This window comes from Phalangium opilio, unplaced genomic scaffold (genome assembly GCF_054372755.1).
Source record: "Phalangium opilio isolate 3A_F unplaced genomic scaffold, DU_Popi_V2 ptg000017l_1, whole genome shotgun sequence".
In the NCBI taxonomy this organism is placed as follows: Eukaryota; Metazoa; Arthropoda; class Arachnida; order Opiliones; family Phalangiidae; genus Phalangium; species Phalangium opilio.
Genome location: NW_028324151.1, coordinates 8,237,202 through 8,257,285, shown reverse-complemented (window position 1 = coordinate 8,257,285; position 20,084 = coordinate 8,237,202). Strand labels below are relative to the sequence as shown.

Here is a 20,084-nt window from a genome sequence, read left to right as displayed (position 1 = left end):
CCATAAACCTGGTAGGCATTATAGCTTAGAACTGTTGGGGCCATTGAGCTCTTCGTGTCTGATGAAGAATTATGGGCAGATACGAATCACTATAGCTTTACCGCCCGTTTTATTAAATTACATAGACATTTCAACAGTCGTTACAAAATAGTAAGTTAATTTTAACAAGCGCAAGAACTTGCTACTACAATATCCAGCTTTTGCAATGGGAAACTTCATCACAATTATCAGAGTTCTAGAGTGAGATTTTCGTGAATTAGACCGTCAATTGTAAAAGACTCCCGACTAGCATAACGATAAGCAATATTATGCGCTTCACCCCAAACAAAAATTGAACGCATTTAGGCCTCGATTGTTAAGCGGAAAGCGCCGTATTGTAAAACAATTATTTGGGGTTAAGTTGTATAATAATTTCAATAAGAATGTTTGGAAATTTCAGTGTGAAAACACTGTACGAATCTGTTACACTTAAACAGCAAAAATACATAAGCGACATGGAGCCTTTTTCAGCCATTCTATTTCCACTCTTTGATGGAACTTGCGACATTTGGGTAGGTACCATAGTATAAGATGACGACGTAGTTGCGCTACGGTGACGTCAGTAAAGGGAAGGATAACGACAAAAGCTCCTATCACATCTTTAAATATCATATCAATATAGCACATTCCTGACCCCGTTTTACTTTTTCCTGATTTTATCCAAGAGGCTTTTCTCAATGTACATTTGAGGCATATTAAGAAGAGCGCCCATCTTTGTAACAATTTTGTAACCTTGAAAAATAGAAGTCACACAGAGAATTCTATAGTGGTGCCGTGAAGATACTAAAGGATTAAATCCCTTTATTAATTTGATAATAATAATTTCAGCATGAACCAATTAAGCGTCGTGAGTTTACCAGATTACACGTAGAGTACATCACGAAGTTTCAAGTTTCATACGTTACACAATGGAGAGATTGAAATACAGATTACCTATAGACCATTCCATAAATTCCAACAGAAAAGCAAACACCCCAAGAAGGTGGCCCCCTTCCCTTCAGAGTTATTCCCTTTGTGCCAATAAGCACCGCTATATCCAGCATGAGCTGGCTAGCCTCCCGTGTGTAGTACACATGGGTTCCGTCTGACGTTTAAGATCAGCGTAAGGGAAATAACCTAAGGTGGCAACCTTCTCGTTGTGCGTTTGTTCCTCTGTAAGCAATTAATGGAAGGGTCTATGGCGCTTCTTATTCAATACTGGTCCAATTTAGCAGGCATGCTGAAGTTGAAACACCGTATTTTCCCATGACGCAATATAGGTGCGAACAAGCTATCTTTCAAAGAATATATTTCGACATCTTCAAAGTGTATGGAAAGAAGAACGAACGGAGGGACGAGATGCCGGGTATAGAAGAATGGTTTTAATCGTCTTCTCGTTTTCCGGGGAACGTCTTTAAAGAGCCCTTAATCCACTCGAGGAAGTCTCTGGGCCAGCTAGGCCAAAGAGCGCCCTGATGCCTTAATTAAAATGCTAATAGCCTCACACTTCAAACTACCTACCATACCAGCAAATTTTTTTTTAACTCTCAAACACCCTGCAGTTTCGGTACTGGAAGATTCTGAGTTCGAGCTCATGGTAGAAGAAGTGGAGTGGACCTAATCGCGTGACAAAGCTTATGTATTTAACGAACTAAAAAGGATTTCAATTAAAAAAATTTATATATCGGATAGCGTAAGCTATGATTAACAATAGAGAATAAATCCACGAGGTATTGGGGTTAGTGCATTAAATTGTTTACAAAATTTAAAATACAAATAATTTTTTTTCTAGCGAAAAGATCAGATGTCATAACATTATACCAAGAAGGGATATCTAGTTTACAAGGAAGAAGGTATAAATTCGCCACATTTCTAGCTTTATCTCCAGTCCAAACGTAGCCTGTCCGGAGTTAATCCCCCGCCTCTAAATTACAACCAGCATCTTATTGGTTCTTGAAAGCTCATGTCAGCGCGACGCGAATGACGAAAATTACGTATTTTCCGACTGAGGAGAGGCGAAATAGCACGGCCTCCTTTTACGTCCCCCCCTTGTATTATGAAAGGGGGACTGGGACTATGGCGCGCAAATACTTAGGCATAACTTCTCCCTAGTAAACTAGATACCGCTTCTTGGTTTAAGTAAGAGGTTCGGATTAGCAAAAACAAAGCTATGGCAGGACAGTAGTACTCGTTTTTAAAACTAATTAAATTAAAATAGGAAGATGGACTGTAAAACTGAGTGTAGTCAACTCTCGCATCGTTGTCGAACTAGCTCTAAGCAAGTCTCTAGTTTTACGAAGCATAAGTAGTGTCATACCAGAAGTGGATCATATTACAGCTTCCTAGAAGTACTGGGCGATATAACATCGCTGTGCATCAGCATTGTCTTCCAGCACTGACGGCGGTCTGACAGTCATTACCATCAACCGGAACTTCCGTAGGTTAACGTAACTCCAGATCCGGGTAAATAGGAAAACTATACTTGTAAAACTGAGCTATAGATGGCGTGCTTGGATTTTTTTGGAAGAAAACGCTGTTTAAAAAAGCATAACCTACGTCCAGTACTTATACGGAGCTGTAATATGATCCACTTATGGTCATACTCATACTTATGGAACATGTCTTATAAACTTACGATTCATCTTTCAAAACGAAACTAACACTTCTGGGTAACAAATTTCAACAGTGAAAAACTGAGCTTTTACTTGACCATTTTATAACTGATCTATTTGACATGCGAAATTAACCAACACGAGTAAAGAATTGCCCTACAAAATGAGTTATAAGGATTCCTGGTGTCTCTTCTAAAATTCCCATCTTGTAACTATATCATAAAAATCAAAGAAAACTAACAAGCCTAAAATGAAAAACGTAAAAGGAAGTTCAAAACGGAAAATATGTAACAGAACTAGAGTTCCAATCGGAAAGGAAAGAAAAAAAAATTCTCGATACCAAAAGGTAGGTACCCAACTGAAAAAATTCCAATTTTATTTTCATTACAGACATGTAGAGGATTGAAACTGGATTCGAATGCCCCTGCACGTACGTACCCTAAGCTTGGGGAGAGAATTTTTCTTTTTAAGGAACGAGCGAGAGAGCAAACCAAATAAGAAAATAATTTAGAAACATTTAGAAAGGTTTCGTATTCAAGCACTCTCTACACTACGGCCAAATTCCTTGCCTCGGTCGGTTCTTTGCTATAAGTTTAAGCAGGAATACATACAGCTACTAGGAGTCATTGTGTAGCCATTTTCTCAACATATCAGTGAGAACGTATATAGAGAGTAAAAAGAGGGAAGTGAGATGGAAACTGTAACGGCACAGCCCCATCTCTCTCTCACGCGCACCCACTTCGGCGCACAGCAGTTAACTACGACTCCGATTCTTTTTCCTCTCTGGTGTGCCGGTTGCGTATGTGCGGAAGTGATACGGCTCGGTACCGTTTTTGAAATTGGGAAGCTGGTAGAGAATTTGGTCTCTCCGAGCCCCCTTCTTATAAAGTAATGGTTGTACTACGTATGCAAACGTCATACCCTTCTATCTCTTAGCTCAGTGCCATCCCCTTACTGAGCGCGTATAGTATTCCCTCTTACAAGAGCGCGACCAGAGGGAGGGATACACAGTCTACACCCCCCCTCTCTACCACCACTAGAGAAATTAACATGTGAGATATGGGGGCACAATGACTCCTAGTAGCTGTATGCATTCCTGGATTACGTTATTGCACCGATTTGAAAAAGAGTACATACATTGAGGTTTAAGAGTACGAAAGCTAAGAGGGTTCTATTGAAAATACACCAATTATTCTACAACTTCTTCCACTTCCGAAACAGATTTTTGTCAATAAGAAAGTGTCGAATATTTCAAGAAGTTCAGCTAAGCTTGTTCGATGTCCATAAATTAAAGCCAAACATACCAGGCATCCATGTAACTTTAGAAGCAGGAATGGAGAGAACAGTTAGTATTTACTTCAGTCCGACTCACAGCCCAACACGTAACGAAAATTTTAAACTTTCTTATTGGCTCACTTAATATACGTTTTGATGATGGGTGCGTTCAGTAACGCTCAACGGAGACCAAAGGCGTTGAGCTCCGTTGATCAACGTGATGTGTGACGTATTAGGCTACTGAACGGTTTTTTGCAAACTTTGCGGTGTATCGTCTGCTTACAGTTCATGGAAATGGATATGCGAGGACCTGCTAGCCGAAATAAGAGCAAACTCTGACCCGTAACTTAGCCAAGGCTTAAGCTTTAAAACCCAATAACTTTTTAAACTTCATAGATATAATCGAAAAAATTTCATAAAATAGTTAACAGACACTATTCATTCGCATTCAGTCGCTGCTACACCGATTTTATAAATAGTTCCGAAATTATCCATGAAATTAACATCTCGAAATCGTTCAGGGAGATAAGTTTCCTCCATTGCTGCTACGTCACAAATGCGTTGCTCAACGAAGTAATCGGCTCTTACAGCCGATGACTTCGATGCCTCTTCGCTTACAATCGTGACGTCAAACCGGAAGTTCCGAAAATCGTTCAGTGGCGAATGCGCATTCAACGGAGCCTCCGTTGAGCGTTACTGAACGCAGCCGATGTTGCTGACGGGGACGGCGAAAAATACGTAATTCTTTTTTACCTCTGTCTCTGTGACCCGCCTCTTCTTTCATACCCCCCTCCGTCCCGTGGAAGGGGGTCCGGGACTTTGACGCGCGCATAAATTACCCCGCCCCCTTCCAGGTTAAGGGGGTCGTGGACTTCGACGCGCGCCCACATTACTCTGTTCTCTATTCCGGCTTTTCAAATTACATGGATCCCTGTACCACACGGATTAAAAACTCATTTTTGGTGCATTTTAACGGTAAAATATTTCTGATTATATCGTAATTGGATTAAAAAAGGAAAAAGAAGACTAGGAATATTTAATAGCAATTAATTTTTTACTTTAACATAATGATCTTCTAAACGGTATAATGTTCGAGGGTCACAAAAGGAATATCTGTTAAGAGGGCACGCGATGTATATTGGACTGATTCTCCGCATCATTTTCAAGTGGATATACTATCCAAGAGCGGAAACTTTTATCGTCGTGTTGATAAACGTAAACATTACAGGGAAAGATTACGAGGAAATGCGATTTTTTTTTATTCGAATTCTTTAGAACTCGTTATACATTTCCTTTCACTTTCTCAAGAGCATCTTCTTCTTCCAGGATCTCGGAAATACTTATATTGAACGCTTGAAACGTTTCTATGGGATTTTAGATCGTTTCAATCGTGACGCTGTAATAGTCGTTCTAACACTCCTTTCCGCATTTCAACTAAGATTTCTAAAAGAGCCTAAACCATGCAGCAATTCAATACCGTGAAAGGAAGTCGAATTATTCCTTACTATACAGGGTGTTTCTAAAAGATCTGTATGAAATTATGGGGGGGGGGTGTTCCTTGGGCGATTTCGAGTCAAAAATGTTGCATGACATTTTGAGGTCCAGGCCACTGTTTACAACTTATGGCTTTAGTGTTTTACGGATGGCCCCTTAAATTGAATAAGAAACTGAAAACCAATGATTTCCAATATAATTAAGGGGTCATCCCTAAAACCTTCAAATCAAAACTTGTAAACGGCGACCCGGACGTCTAAATGTCATAGAACATTATCGACTCAAAATTGCCCAAAGAAAACCCCCTCAATTTCTGACAGACTTATCAGAAACACCCTGTACACTACATGGAGTTAGTTTCGTTTCGTTAAGAGCTGCTATACAAATTCAAAACTAAACTTTCTACTGAAGCTATGCCTATAACAGGTTCACTTTTTTGTCATAGGGGGACAGTCCCTCGTATTTCTTCTAACCAATGAAAGACGTCCGAACTATATGACACATAACGGAAAACAAGCTCTCAAGGCCAGCCGACAAAACCCGCATAGAAATTAACATGGGATATATATGGGAACACTGTTATTCCTATAAGCTGTATGCATTCCTGAAAATAACTATACTGTATAACCCTCATAGTAAATCTTCAAAAATAGGCTTAAAGAGATATAACAATTCCGAAACTTCTTTGTAGCCTACACTTATAAAATATTACAAAACCCGACTAAACAAATTGAGCCAATAAACAAAAACAAAAAAATCTCTTCCGGTTCTATATATTAGGTTTATAAATAATGAAATGAAAAGATTGTTTATTGTGTATACAAAAAACCGCGAGGGTTCACGAGAATATACACATAGGGCTTATACAAGTTACATACAGTGCAGTACAATGAAAAGAAAAAAATGGCAATAGTGCCGAGACATAACTACATACTTTGTTAAAATAGTTTACTTTGTTACATAATAGTTTGTTATTTCAAAATTGTATAATAGATATCAACATATGTTATATTTATTTATCGAATATCTTTATAATGCATGCAAAACAAGTCGAAAGTGCTACCAAAAGAATTATAATGTCGTTGCATACGTTGCATGGGATCGAGTTTGCGGTTCTTGACATAAAACGTCTGAGTCCGTCGCAGACTTTTAGGGACTAGAAAATTTAGTTTGACTAATAATGCACTCAATGGTATAATATTACGAACTAACTTGAATAAAAATTTAACATCGTTAATTTTCATGGTGTATTCCAAAGACTTAAGGTTTAGTTCATTTAAAAGAGATTCGTAAATATATGGCAAACAATAATAACAATAGCAACTGAAATCAAAGATACTGAATAAAATATAAATGGCTGGATTTATTCCAGTATCATATCTCGAACCAAATATCTAAATATCTAAAATGCTTAACTCGTAAAACATACAATTTTTGGCCCTTTAAAACTAAGAATAAGGGAATATTTGAAATAGGAATGAAGTTAATAAGATCACGGATGCAAAAGGAAACAAATCTAGGCTTAACTCGACCTTAAAACACGAACCATCAAAATCACTAAAGAATTTAACAAGACATGAGAACATTCACGGGTAATATTGAGTTCTGGCGCCCTGATCTCATGTTTTTCTACCACCATTCCTGCGCTTACATCATATCTCTGCCATGTTGGCAAGTATACAGGATGTTCCTGATAAGTCTAGCATAACTTAAGGTGGATTTAAGTCAAAAATGTTGTACGACATCTTGCCGTCCGAGCCATGGTTTTCAAGTTATGATTTGAGGGTTTTAGGGATGACCACATAATTAAATCAGCATTGTCTATCGGTTTCTCGTGTTATTTTAAGGGGCCATCCGTAAATACTCTAATCTTAACTCGTAAACAGTGCCCCGGACGAAAAAAAACGTCATTTAACCCTAACGACTCAAAATTGCACAAAGAACATCCCCCTAATTTATGGTAGACTCATCAGAAACGATCAATTCGCAACATGCTTTTGGGGTTCAACATACCACCATGCTTTTAAAATAATACCCCGTAAAGTACCTAAAATGTGCAAACGGGTCCCTTTGCTGTTAGCAATACCAGGGATAGATTTAATTTTAGAAGTAGGAATGGAGAACAGAGTAATCTGGGCGTGCGTCGAAGTCTCGGAATTACGTATTTTCCGCCGTCCCCCGTCAGCAACATCATCAAAACGTAGTTGAAGTGAGCCAATAAGATAATTTAAACTTTTCGTTACGTGTTGGAGGAAGGAGCACTATACTGGGCTATGAGTCGGACTGAAGTAAAGAATAACCGTTCTCCATTCCTACTTCTAAAATTAAATCTATCCCTGATGAAACATAATTCCAATTTGAAATAATAACCAATTTACACGATATTTCGATCAAAAAAATTGCATGTATATTTCCTTTGAATTTCCCCATACTAGACTCCTTTCTTTGCTTCTAACATCTTGTCAGCCTCAAGGTTGGGGGGGGGCGGAAGAGACGGAGGGGGGAGGATGGAATAGGATAAAGCGTCTAAGGAAAGAATACCCGGAAGCGAAAAATAATTCCATCATGAACCCTTCATTTTGAGTATGAGAGAGCAAAATAAAAAAAAAATAGCGAGACAAAATTGAATCTCCGTCAATTTGCATTAACCCTAGACGATTACGAGTAATATCAAAATTGAAAGAGAATTTTTCATCTCCTTAGGAAAAAACTAAATAGAAGGAATATCAAAGTGAATTAAACGGATACTAAAATAACCTTAACCTGACTTTATTATTATTATTTTCAGGGTTAAAACGGTACTAGGCTCTAGCACAAAAAAACCAAAAACGATAAAATTCTTCGAAAAACTTTAGATCTTAAAGGGTTACAGACAGTTAATTTTTAAGAACGATTTTTTCTTTACTAGTTAAAATAATACCTTTAAAAAATTTAAATAGCGTCTGATGTTCAATTTGCGATTTTTCGGTTATAAATTTGATAATATTCAATATTAAATTTAGTAGGCCTATATTTTTGAGTCAATTTGAATTAGGGCGTGGTTTAAAGTGACGTAATGAGTAGGGATAAAAGTGATTGGATAGTTACAATCTCTCGTGATAGGTCGATTTTATAGAAATATAAGCATGCGTCTGCGTGTCTAGCGTCTGTTATTTCGCAAAGGGATTATTTCTTCATTAAATTTAATGGAGTGCGCAATATTATCACGTGTGTTGTGACGTAGTTATAAATATAATGAGGAAAATGCATCTGTCAACGCGGATTTTAAATTACTGTTAATCAACCTTTAAAGATTGAGTTAATTTAAAAAAATAAGGTTCGTTTACAGATGACGTCATTTTAATTTATGGTTTTCGTCCGACACGGATCAGCTCCAATTAATTATATTAATGTGAACATATTATATAATCAATACAATTGGGTAATAACTAGAAGAAATGCCAGTTTCGGGTCATAGCGGAAGTATTTTTCTAGTGTTTAGCCCTTAGATTAGTATTTTCAATTTTCGTCAGCTTCAACACCTTTGTAGTGTCACGTGTTTTGTTAACACTAACATAGCGATATTTCGGGGTTCAATCTGATCCAAAAAACTACTAAGTTAGCACAGACTTAAGGAAGACAATTTTATATTTTAAAAATATCGTACACGGTTGTATTGCGGGATGGAGTTTTACAGGGGCTCGTTGGAAATACATTATACGTTTTAGCCCTTAAAGTTCGGCTTTTTTGGACATAAAAAAATTACAATTCGTAATTTTAAAATTCAATGAATTGGGAAATTTCTAGCTATAACGCTACATTTTTTTTAGTGCAACGCGAGTTTGATTCATGGCAACCCCCGAGTGAAGTGGGGCCAGGAAGACTTCAAAAGCTCTTTGTATATTATTCTCTTTCTCTTCTATAACCCAATAACGGGCTTGCAAGCGAGAGTTTCAAAAGAAAAATAAAAGATTTCGACTTCAAAACTATTTTTATTATCCCCTCGAAAGTATCTACACAAATAGATACTACCAAGAGGAAATAAACCAGGAGTATAATTCTCAGACATCGATAATCTTCAGGGCGAGAAAGACTCGTGTAGCGCCAGAAAAGAACGGGTAAATATTTTAGGCAAGCTACCTACAGCGCAACTATTGACGTAGGTCAGAACTATTCACCGTGAAAGATATAGGAACAATACTTATCCCCTTTGACCCCAGATATCACTTAAGAAACTGGCCCAATTATTCCTTCCAAGGAGGGGTATGACTTCCTGGTTTTACTCGCAGGTACATGCCATCAGAAGTAAGATAAGGGACTTGAACTATCGAGGTAACCAAATTCTTCACTTGGCGAAAGTGAATATTCTTGACAACACACCAACGGTTGGCCCTCTAGAAGCGCTTTCTGAATTTTCCCTCCAAAACGTCAGACGCTCGCGGTGGTAGACGGCCGAACTAGATTCAAGCACCTGCGTCCGTGTTCCGCGGCTTTAGGTTGAGGGGAAGGGGGTAGGAAACATTTTTCGAACTCGGTCAATTTTTTTCTCTCTCTAGTGTAGGCGCGATGGAAGCGGCATAAAATCCTAAAATTTGTTCACTAGTGCCATGATCTATTACCAATGCTAGAGCAATTTACTTCTATTCCCTTATCTTCTGATAATATTAGAGTTACACACTCCATCTCGATTAACTCTTGATAGTATGGAGCTTGACTGAGTCCCCGAACTAATAATTGTTGAATTTGGATCCACTTTAAAAGAGGAAATCGCTTAATCGGATTTCCAGCTAGGATATAGATTCAATAAAAAAAAAGGAAAAAACTAAAATTGGGTTCTAAGGAGAGGATTTCTAGAGGAATTTTGGACACTTTCTTCTATTTAAAGTCATTGGATATATAAGATAAAAAAATAAACTACCCCCTCATAGCATCGACGTACGCGCCGCCTTCATATTACTTAGTACGTTTTAAACTTCAAAAGGCATAAGTTATTTCTAGACCAATTTTAGGCTTACAACGTTGAGAATATGGAATTCGTTTAAAGATATACTTTAAACGAAAGATGAAGTCCTCTTTTAATGTTCACGAAATAGGTATAATTTTCTTAATTAAAATAATAATATCGCAAAATTTTTGCAAGATGGCCGCGGAATAATTTTTTGCTTAATGAGCAAATAAAATAGTTTAACATTACAAACGGGCATGAGGTCTTATCTACAACAGCGAGCACAAATAATGTCCTGCAGAATAGCGAATATTTCAAACTGGAACAATGCATAACATCATAAGTTTATAAGATATGTTCCATTAGTATGACACTACCTATACTTCAAATCCTAGAGACTTACAGCTCGATCTAGTTCGAGAACGACAAGCGAGAATTGACTGAACTGTTTTGCAGGACTTCCTATTTAGTCTGTACTAAGCCTTTGACAGCGTCTCACCAGGCGTCGCTTTACGAGAATCTATGACGTTTCACCTACGTAAATTCATGACAAGCTCTCAGTTACCAGTGACAAACTTATGGAGCATATCTTACGAACTCATCCCTACAAAACTACTTTCAGCAAGGAAGATGGAGATAGGGAAGTTTAGTCAGTATAGGAATCTCTCTTCACGAAATTTAGCGGGTCACATGACTTATATTCGGCGTTAGTTTGAACTGCGCATTCTCGGTTGGAAACCAGTAGTGCCGCCTATCCTCAGCACGATGCGCGAGAAAAGTGCGCACATGCACATCCAAGCCGAAAACGGGATTTTTGGGCGACCGGAGTTATAGCGTTACACGAAACTTCCCTATCTCTATCTTCCTTGCTTTCAGTAAGACGTTTCACCTACGTCACTTCATAACAAGCTCTCAGCTACCAGCGACGAACTTATAAAAACATATCTTATGAACTTATCCCTACAAAACTACTTTCAGTCAATGGGGCTCTGCAGCTACAGTAATCGGTCAGTGCATGAGTAAATTCCACACAAATATGTAAGGACATAGCAAACATTTACATCGTAATTAGAATTTAAAACCGGTTTTTTAATATACATTAATTCTAATATTTTTTTCTGAAAGCTTTTACAGCTAGACATTCTTAATTTTTATTTCTACGCGAGTTTCGTATTTTGGGAGTTAAAATCCGTTATAAAGAAGAGAGGGGGAAAATGCGTCGAAAGTGCATGGGTACAATTGAAATTGGAATTTTGCTCCTTTTTCATTCTTTTTTTTTTTTTCATAGCGATTTTCTTTTTGAACTCGGGGAAACAATCAATTTTTAACAAGGTAGGGAGTGTCCAATTTCCAGCCGTCAATGTTTTAAATTCTCCATTTCCGATTGCTCTCGTCTTACGTAATAGAAAACTGAAATCCCACTTTGCCGCCAAAGTTTCATGTACAGGGCTGCTACAGATTTTTCATTTTGAACTATTTCTATCAAAACTCGGTCTAAATTCATTTTTCCCCAACCAGGGATAGATTTAATTTTAGAAGTAGGAATGGAGAACAGAGTAATCCGCGTCAAAGTCCCGGACCCCCTGCCTCGGGATGGGGGGGGGGGGTATGAGAGAAGAGGCGGGTCATAGCGATGCAGAGGTAAAAAAGAATTGCGTATTTTTCGCCGTTCCCGTCAGCAACGTCATCACAACGTAGTTTAAGTGAGCCAATAAGATAATTTAAACTTTTCGTTACGTGTTGGAGGGAGGGGCTCTATACTGGGTGGTCTATGAGTCGGACTGAAATAAATACTAACCGTTCACCATTCCTACTTCTAAAATTAAATCTGTCCCTGCCCCTACCCATTCCTCCATTGGTATTTGTAGAAAAGTCAGAATGCTGTTTTTAAATATTATTGGTACCATGAACTTTAAAATACATTAGTTGAAGCTATAGGACTTATAAATTCCTCTACATGAATGTCAATTTTAAAATTCGTACTAGTCCTACCAGTTTTCAAATCCTTCACTCTTCCACTGTTTAATTATCATATGGCAGAGTTCGTACGAAATCTTTATATTGAAATTCCCTGACTTTCCAGCTTATCCCTAAATAAATCTGGCCAATATCCCTGACCATTTTAAGGCATTTACCAGAGTCCCTTTCACCACACCTGGCCCATTTTCAGCATTTCTTGAAGCATGGTTTGATATACCAAAGGAAATCCGTCCTATCCCTGACTTTTTAGGAAGAAACTTTAAACCCCTGACTTTTTAGGAAGAAACTTTAAACCCCTGACTTTTTAGGAAGAAACTTTAAACCCCTGACTTTTTAGGAAGAAACTTTAAACCCCTGACTTTTTAGGAAGAAACTTTAAACCCCTGACTTTTTAGGAAGAAACTTTAAACCCCTGACTTTTTAGGAAGAAACTTTAAACCCCTGACTTTTTAGGAAGAAACTTTAAACCCCTGACTTTTTAGGAAGAAACTTTAAACCCCTGACTTTTTAGGAAGAAACTTTAAACCCCTGACTTTTTAGGAAGAAACTTTAAACCCCTGACTTTTTAGGAAGAAACTTTAAACCCCTGACTTTTTAGGAAGAAACTTTAAACCCCTGACTTTTTAGGAAGAAACTTTAAACCCCTGACTTTTTAGGAAGAAACTTTAAACCCCTGACTTTTTAGGAAGAAACTTTAAACCCCTGACTTTTTAGGAAGAAACTTTAAACCCCTGACTTTTTAGGAAGAAACTTTAAACCCCTGACTTTTTAGGAAGAAACTTTAAACCCCTGACTTTTTAGGAAGAAACTTTAAACCCCTGACTTTTTAGGAAGAAACTTTAAACCCCTGACTTTTTAGGAAGAAACTTTAAACCCCTGACTTTTTAGGAAGAAACTTTAAACCCCTGACTTTTTCACCCATTTTCCAAATCCCTGACTTATCCAGGTTCCGAAGAAACCCTGTGTGGCCAGAATGTAGCGCTATTCATGCTAACATGATGGGACAATTGTTGCACAGTGACACCAAGCTACTTTAAGACTGAAAGTCTTTCATCTAAATTTTCAATCAGACCATTCTGAGAGGGTGTTTCTGATAAGTCTGCCATAAATTAAAGGGGCCGAATGAGTGAAAAGTGTCAAAGAACATGGGATTTAAAACATTAGTACGACCCCTAAATATTGACCCCGGGCCCTAAAGCAAGGAAATTGGCACACATGATGTGGAGTATGACCAAAATTAGAGTGCCCATCTTGTGTAGACAAATTCAATAGACTCCAACAAAGAACGTTAATCCTTTATCTAGCAGAAGTGCACGTTTATAGGTGTCTAAGCTGGTAAGGTAAAGTACTTCAACGTGTCTAAGCAGAATCATACTCTTAGGTGGGGCAGTAAATATTTTAGATACCTTTCCACAGATGCACTTTCTATTAATTCTATTTGTCTTTGATAATATCATACAAAGGGGTTTATTTCTAAGAGCAAGAAATAAAATAAAAATATATAGTAAGTTCTTGGCGGGGCGCGAGCTGGGCCAAAACTAATCGAAATTATTGTGGAGATCAAGAAACCCCAGGCTAAGTAATACTACTAAAAGAAAAACTGGGGAAGCACAGAGAGCAAGCGAGCGAGCGAGTTGAGTTAGTCTACTTACTCTATACTCGCTTTATTTGAGGAAAGGACATCCCTAGTTAAACAAGATTTTTACCCCCCTAAAGAAACATTTGGGCAAAGCGAGTTGCAAAGACGACGACGACACTATCATCTCATCCGTGTTCTCCCAATTGATACAGTGAAACTCGCCCTAGTGTCATGGTTAGCCTAAAAAGGGATATTCAAACGTCCAAGAAGTAGTAGTTCTACCATAGAGGGTATAAAGAGGCGGAGTTGAAGCTAGCAGCTTCGGTAAGGCATTGTTTGATTTCTCGCATTTCTTTATTTATTTGCTATATTTTCCTTCTAATATCCGATTCATTGTATTTCAACCAATAAGAGGACAGAGAAAGATGCGCGCGCACCAAAACTTTCAAAAAGATAATACTCTAGCCAAGCCTAGTCCCCCTTTTTATACACTCTTTGGTTCTATTGTGATATTTTTGTAATCTATTCAGATTATTCAGGTGTTTCTGATAAGTGTGGCATAAATTAAGGGGGATGTTCTTTGGGCGATTTTGAGTCGAAAATGTAACTTCTATCGCCATTTTTCACTGTTTTCAAGTTAAGATTGGAATATTTTACGGACGACCCCTTCAATTTAATTATGAAACTGAAATAGCAACGATTGATAATTTAATTACTCCACAGTCTGTCCGAGGTAGTTACTGCTTAACAATATAGCAACCCTGTTATCACACAACGGTCTGCAAACTCTGCCCCCAATGACCAAGAAACACTAAGAATTTAAACTAATTACTAAAAATTAAATAAACAATTTCGATGTAACTACGAGGGAGAGACACGGGGATAACACTTTGCCTTCCATCTCTCTTTTTGGCGCCTGCGCTGTACTCATTTTGTATCATGAGAGTGCGCAGAGACGGCAATGTTTCAACCCCAATTTTATAATTCCCGATACTGAGTGTTGCCTAGCCCGTTTTCAACATAAAAAAAAGGTCTATAGAGAATGGGGCAAAGGCGCGAAAATCTCGCCTACTAAGCGTCAGACCCTCACTTAACCAATCAGGAGCCTTCCCCCACAAGCCTTTCACTGTGTGAAGTTTGCCGCCATTTTGGAGGAAAGGGGAGGAGCCATTTTAAGCCACACCTCTCTGGCAGCTCATTATTCTTCGACATCGCAGCGAAAGAACGGCGTTTAAGTATCACTTTAAATCCCTAGCACGTGTCTTCAAGTTCAAGATGACTGAATTCACGGATAGTTCGCGAAAGGTTTTATAAGCGCTAAGAGAATGATGTTTTCATTTTGTTTTAGCTAAAGGCTTTCTCTCCCCCTATAAAAGAGGACCGTGAACTTTTTAAGGACGAAAGACCATGCAGCAGTATAGCGGTATCACCAAGCAAATAGTTTCTATCGCGATTAAAAAGTTTTTTATCCATGCTCTATAGAGACACGTGAACGTCTTTGATCTGGATTGATTTCAAGACAGAACTAAGGCTTAGCAGAAAGAAAATCACTGAAGGCCTCTTAAAAATTTATGCTGGACATATACCCTTCGCTTTTAAAGGGGATTTGACCAAGAGTACTTTCCCAGTTACCAACTATGAGGCTGAGTTTATATACGAGATGGTTGGTTTAGGTCAACGAAGACCTTAAAGACAGACATGACATCCGATTTACAACGATGTTTAACCCTAAGATGACTAGCGACTAGAAGGGAATAAGAGAGAAGGGAGACATTAGAGCCTGCTTTGGTAACGAGAGTCCGACCAACCTCAAGAAAACCGCGAAAACTTTGCGCAAGTACACAGCTTATAACCAATTTACTCCAAAAATAGTTCTTTAAGTTCTCCGCGGTATCGGCCTATTTGTCTGCTAGATTTTCATTCTCCAAAGGCTTAGGGCTGTCGATGTTTCATTCTTGTGTAAGTATAACCTCAAGTATGTATTTTATTGAAACTAATTTGTATTTTTTAATATTAATTCAGAATAATTAGTTTTCATCTATTTATCACCTTCAAATTATCTGATTTTGGTATGTTTTCAATACCCGTGTATCTAAATTAATTGCGCAGCTTGATTTCGTTTATCAACATGAAATTCGGCCATTTTTATCTCCTTCAATGTAAAGTCGTAAACAAAACTACTTTTTATTCGTCAACCGAGACGTCACCTTCTTATGTGACGTCACAGCTAAGACAGAAGTTAGATAGCCAATCAGTAAAGGGTAGTTGATTTGAGGTTAGTAAGACTGTTGTTACGAGTGTAAAGCATTATTGAGATATAAAGTGTGTCCCTTCTCTCTTATTCCCTTCTGATAAGACGTCTAACAACTAGAAGTATCCTCAAAACAGTTCCCTAGTGTACAAATGGTACCATCTAAAATGGCCAGAAACCATACGCGAAGTTCTTTACATCTACCCTAATGACAGACAACATCTAACCAATCGTTACCTAATTGTTCGCAATTAGGCAAAATACATATCAAAAATTCAAGACTATGTATTCCTAATTAATATTCTTGAAAATATCTCAATCCTTATTAATCCCAACCGAACTAAAATTACATCATAATAAACTTGAATTAATTAAATTTCAATAATTCACGAGTCCATGAGAACATGAACTAACCCAACCACAATAGCTTTATCAAGGTTTGCACATATTGATTGAATCAGTTAAATTTCAAAAATTAGCGAGTTCATGAGTACATGAAATAACCCAACTAGTGACTTAACAATTCACTTAATGAATAAATTAAATTTCAAAAATTCACGAGTCCATGAACTATCCCACCCAAGTTGACATTACAATTCACTTATTGAAACGATTAAATTTCAAAAATTCACGAGTCCATGAGTACATGAACTAACCCAACTAAAATTACTTCATAATTCAGAATAACTTATTAAATCAAATAAATTTCAAAACTTTACGAGTTCATGAGCACATGAACTAAACCTCTATTTTAGAGTCACGTGGATTAAAAAAGATTAAATTGCAAACTTACCCGTTACGTCGGTGATGGCAGAATTCAAATGTTTTCCATTTTCAATCTTTGGCGCGTCATCTAGTGAGGTTTTAGGAAATCCTTTCCATTGATCGCTTTCTTGCTCGTGTTGCGCCGTCTTCAACAGGTTGATCAACTCATTGTCCGATCGATTTTGCTCCTAAAAGAACAGAGATGGCATTAGTCACTTAAAAAAGATCGTTAAAAAATCTATTGAGGAATAAAACAAAGTTTTCTCATTCTTTCGAATAAAGTAGACTGTAACTGTTTACGTAAATAGTTTAAAATATGAACTTTGTTTTTAATAACTTAAGACAAAGTAATGGGAATTTCGTTAAAACGTAGTTGTAAACTGTAAACAAACAATGAAAAAAGTTGTTGTGTTTCAACTTTTCAAGTCTCATGAGTTATGGTAAAAAATAATGTTTTAAAATAGCAATCATGTTAACTAACATTTTTAAAAAATTCCAGAAAAATTAAAAACGGAAACCGAAGCAATGATATCGTAACCCTATCTGATTTAAATGACTACACATAACTCGTAATCAGTGTACAAATATTTGGCAATCCACCTTATTCCCTTTCGCCCGAAGTTAGGCTTAGCTCGGGATTCATGGGGGTGAATAACGGGAAGAAATTCGTCTGTCGTCTGCTACAAAAGCCAAAAATATGTACTGTAGCGGACGACAGACAAATTTATTCCCGTTACTCGCCCCCATGAATCCCGAGCTAAGCCTAACTTCCGGCGAAAGGGAAAAAGGTGGATTGGAAATATCAGTACTTGATTGCTTTTACAGCAATAACTAATTTGCGTTGAATATAGAATAATTTCTCATTTAAAATTAAACATTTAAATTAATAAATTTCGCTCCTCTTTATAAGCCTTTTAATTTTATTAAAAACTTTACCTCGTCTTTCTCGTCCGATTCTTCACCATCAATGTGCAATCGATTCAGAAAAAAGTTCGGTCCTGGTTTCTTAGTGTCGTATCTCATGGGTCGACTGAATGGTGTCATATCAGGGTCTCCTCTGATATTAATCTTGGGTACATCTATGTACGGACGCCATAGATTTGTATCGTCAGCTGGAGAATCGTCACCGAATTTCGAATCTAGACAAAATTGAAAAGATTTCAGTAAAATTAATAAAATAATGCTCAAAATAACAATTCAATGGCAAAGAGTGAAAACGAGACAATGTTAACTTACAAAAACAAGTCTTAATTTCTAACAGAAACATCAGAATTTACGAATCTTAGTTTAACTGACATGATTAGTAAATCAAACTATTTAAATTATTGAACCCGGATAAATAATTATACATAAAATTAATTTCAAAATTTTATCTAAAATAACACGGCTTTAAACCGTTGCCATTTTGATTTTGAATTTGAAAAGTCAAACGTGCAGTACAAATGTCGTCTGCTATTCAAGGCTTGGAGGACAGAGGTGATATGGAGTAACAACGTACGTGGGCATTGGAAGTCTCCCGTTATGGTGGGGGAAGGGTTTAGGTGCTGCGGCGTAGCTCCAGTAAAATTAGAAGCTAGTTCTAATGAATTATCTTTCATTTTCAAGACACATAGGTTATTTTGAACGTTTTCTGGGAGGCCTTCGTTGCTGAAAATTGTGGTATAGAGGCTACAATAAAGGTATACATAATCAAATCCATCATCTCTCTACTCCAAGGTTTAGGGTACTTTTTCCGGAGCCGGGGATACTTTAACAGGGATAAGAAATTTGGGTTAAGAGTTTTTAACATTAACAAATAACGACGATTGTCTGCGAGGTCAATATATACATAACCTTACATAATTTTATACTCTGAAACACCAATTATTTTTGATAACACTTATTTCACAAATAAAAAAGTTGAAATTTTAAAATAAATTAATTAAACTTAGCTTTTTTAAAAATGTGAAGTTTTGCTAAGCCTAATTTGAATTAGGTCGCATAGGCGCGTGCTCTTTGCAGGTTCATTTCTCCTTGGAAGAGAGAAGTACTTCCCTCTTCCAAGATTTCTCCCCAACTTTTATATTTTCCGCGTGCCATTTTATTTCAATAGATGGCGTTTTAAAAGTTTTACCCATAAAAAATATGGTTGTCCGTTAGCTAGGGTCTAAGCCGGGGTAGGTCATGACCCTAACATGGCAATGATCAAAACTCAATAGGGTGCTCAAGACTCTTTTGTTATATCAGGTTCATTGCCTCATTTAACATATCATATTACCACTATCCTTATCTTCATCAAAGTTCTGTTTCTCGAAAAAATCCTCCATCTCATTTGTATCCCTTCTTTCTTCACTACTATCCGGTTTGGAGTCAATATGAGAGAAGATATTATGTGGTTCATCTTCGTCGCTCATCAAATCATCATCAAAGTTAAAGGTGCCCTCGCTGCTATTATCATCAACTGGTACCCACTGTGTACCTCCCTCGGTATATGCCGGTCTTTGATTCATATCCGATGACAACTCAGTCTTGATGACAGGCAACTTTAAATTATATTTAAAACTTAGATTAGTTAGTTGTTACACGAGATAGATGGCGCCACATACCACAGGAGACGGGTAGCGATTATTGTCATCTTTCTCTTCCGGTAGATCAATATCTACATCCCAGCCTCCCTTCCCTTTCCCTATATGCTCTAAGGAAGCTAAGAGACTTCTCAAAAGGGGGGACTGACTATGTCCATCGTTCTCGTCAAGGGTGGCGCTGGAGGAGTGGAGTTCGTGGGTGTAGGAAGGGTGGTGAGGGCGGTGATGACGATCCCTCGTCGACGTCAAAGGGACGCTTCTCTTAGCTTCTTCCGGCTCCATCTCGATCAGTGGTCCGCCGGGTAAAGCGAGAAGGGTGGAAGTAGATTTTAGACGGTGACGTGATTCGGCGGAGGAGTCCGATTCCGTTTTTGAATGAGGATAGAAAACCTCATCGGCAAAGTCCGAGCGTTCCTCGTGCTTGTTCGGCTTAAACCTGAGGCGCGTGGGCGGAAATGAAAAGGGTGATCAAGTTTCTCACTTGGCCCCGTCTTAGTGTATAAGAATTATTAAGGCTGAACATACTTGATTAGAGCCAGGTCTTCGGGTGAAATTCTTTCTAAAGCTTCTAGGATTTCTTTCGTCTGAAAATTAATTAAATATTTCTGACATTTTTACGCAA

The 20,084-nt window shown here is 37.7% G+C and overlaps 1 protein-coding gene across 2 annotated transcripts in view; it reads right to left on the bottom strand.

Annotated features, from left to right (window-relative positions):
- IA-2 (tyrosine phosphatase IA-2) overlaps positions 1-20,084 on the bottom strand; it is a 410,032-nt gene that overhangs the window by 289,535 nt on the left and 100,413 nt on the right. For both annotated transcript variants that reach the window (XM_089866819.1, XM_089866820.1), the window contains exons 4-8: positions 19,988-20,046; positions 19,484-19,898; positions 19,156-19,420; positions 17,835-18,037; positions 16,927-17,086 (exon numbers count right to left, since the gene is read on the bottom strand). In XM_089866819.1, coding sequence (XP_089722945.1) covers positions 16,927-17,086; positions 17,835-18,037; positions 19,156-19,420; positions 19,484-19,898; positions 19,988-20,046 — 1,102 coding nt within the window. The remainder of the gene's footprint in view (positions 1-16,926; positions 17,087-17,834; positions 18,038-19,155; positions 19,421-19,483; positions 19,899-19,987; positions 20,047-20,084) is intronic.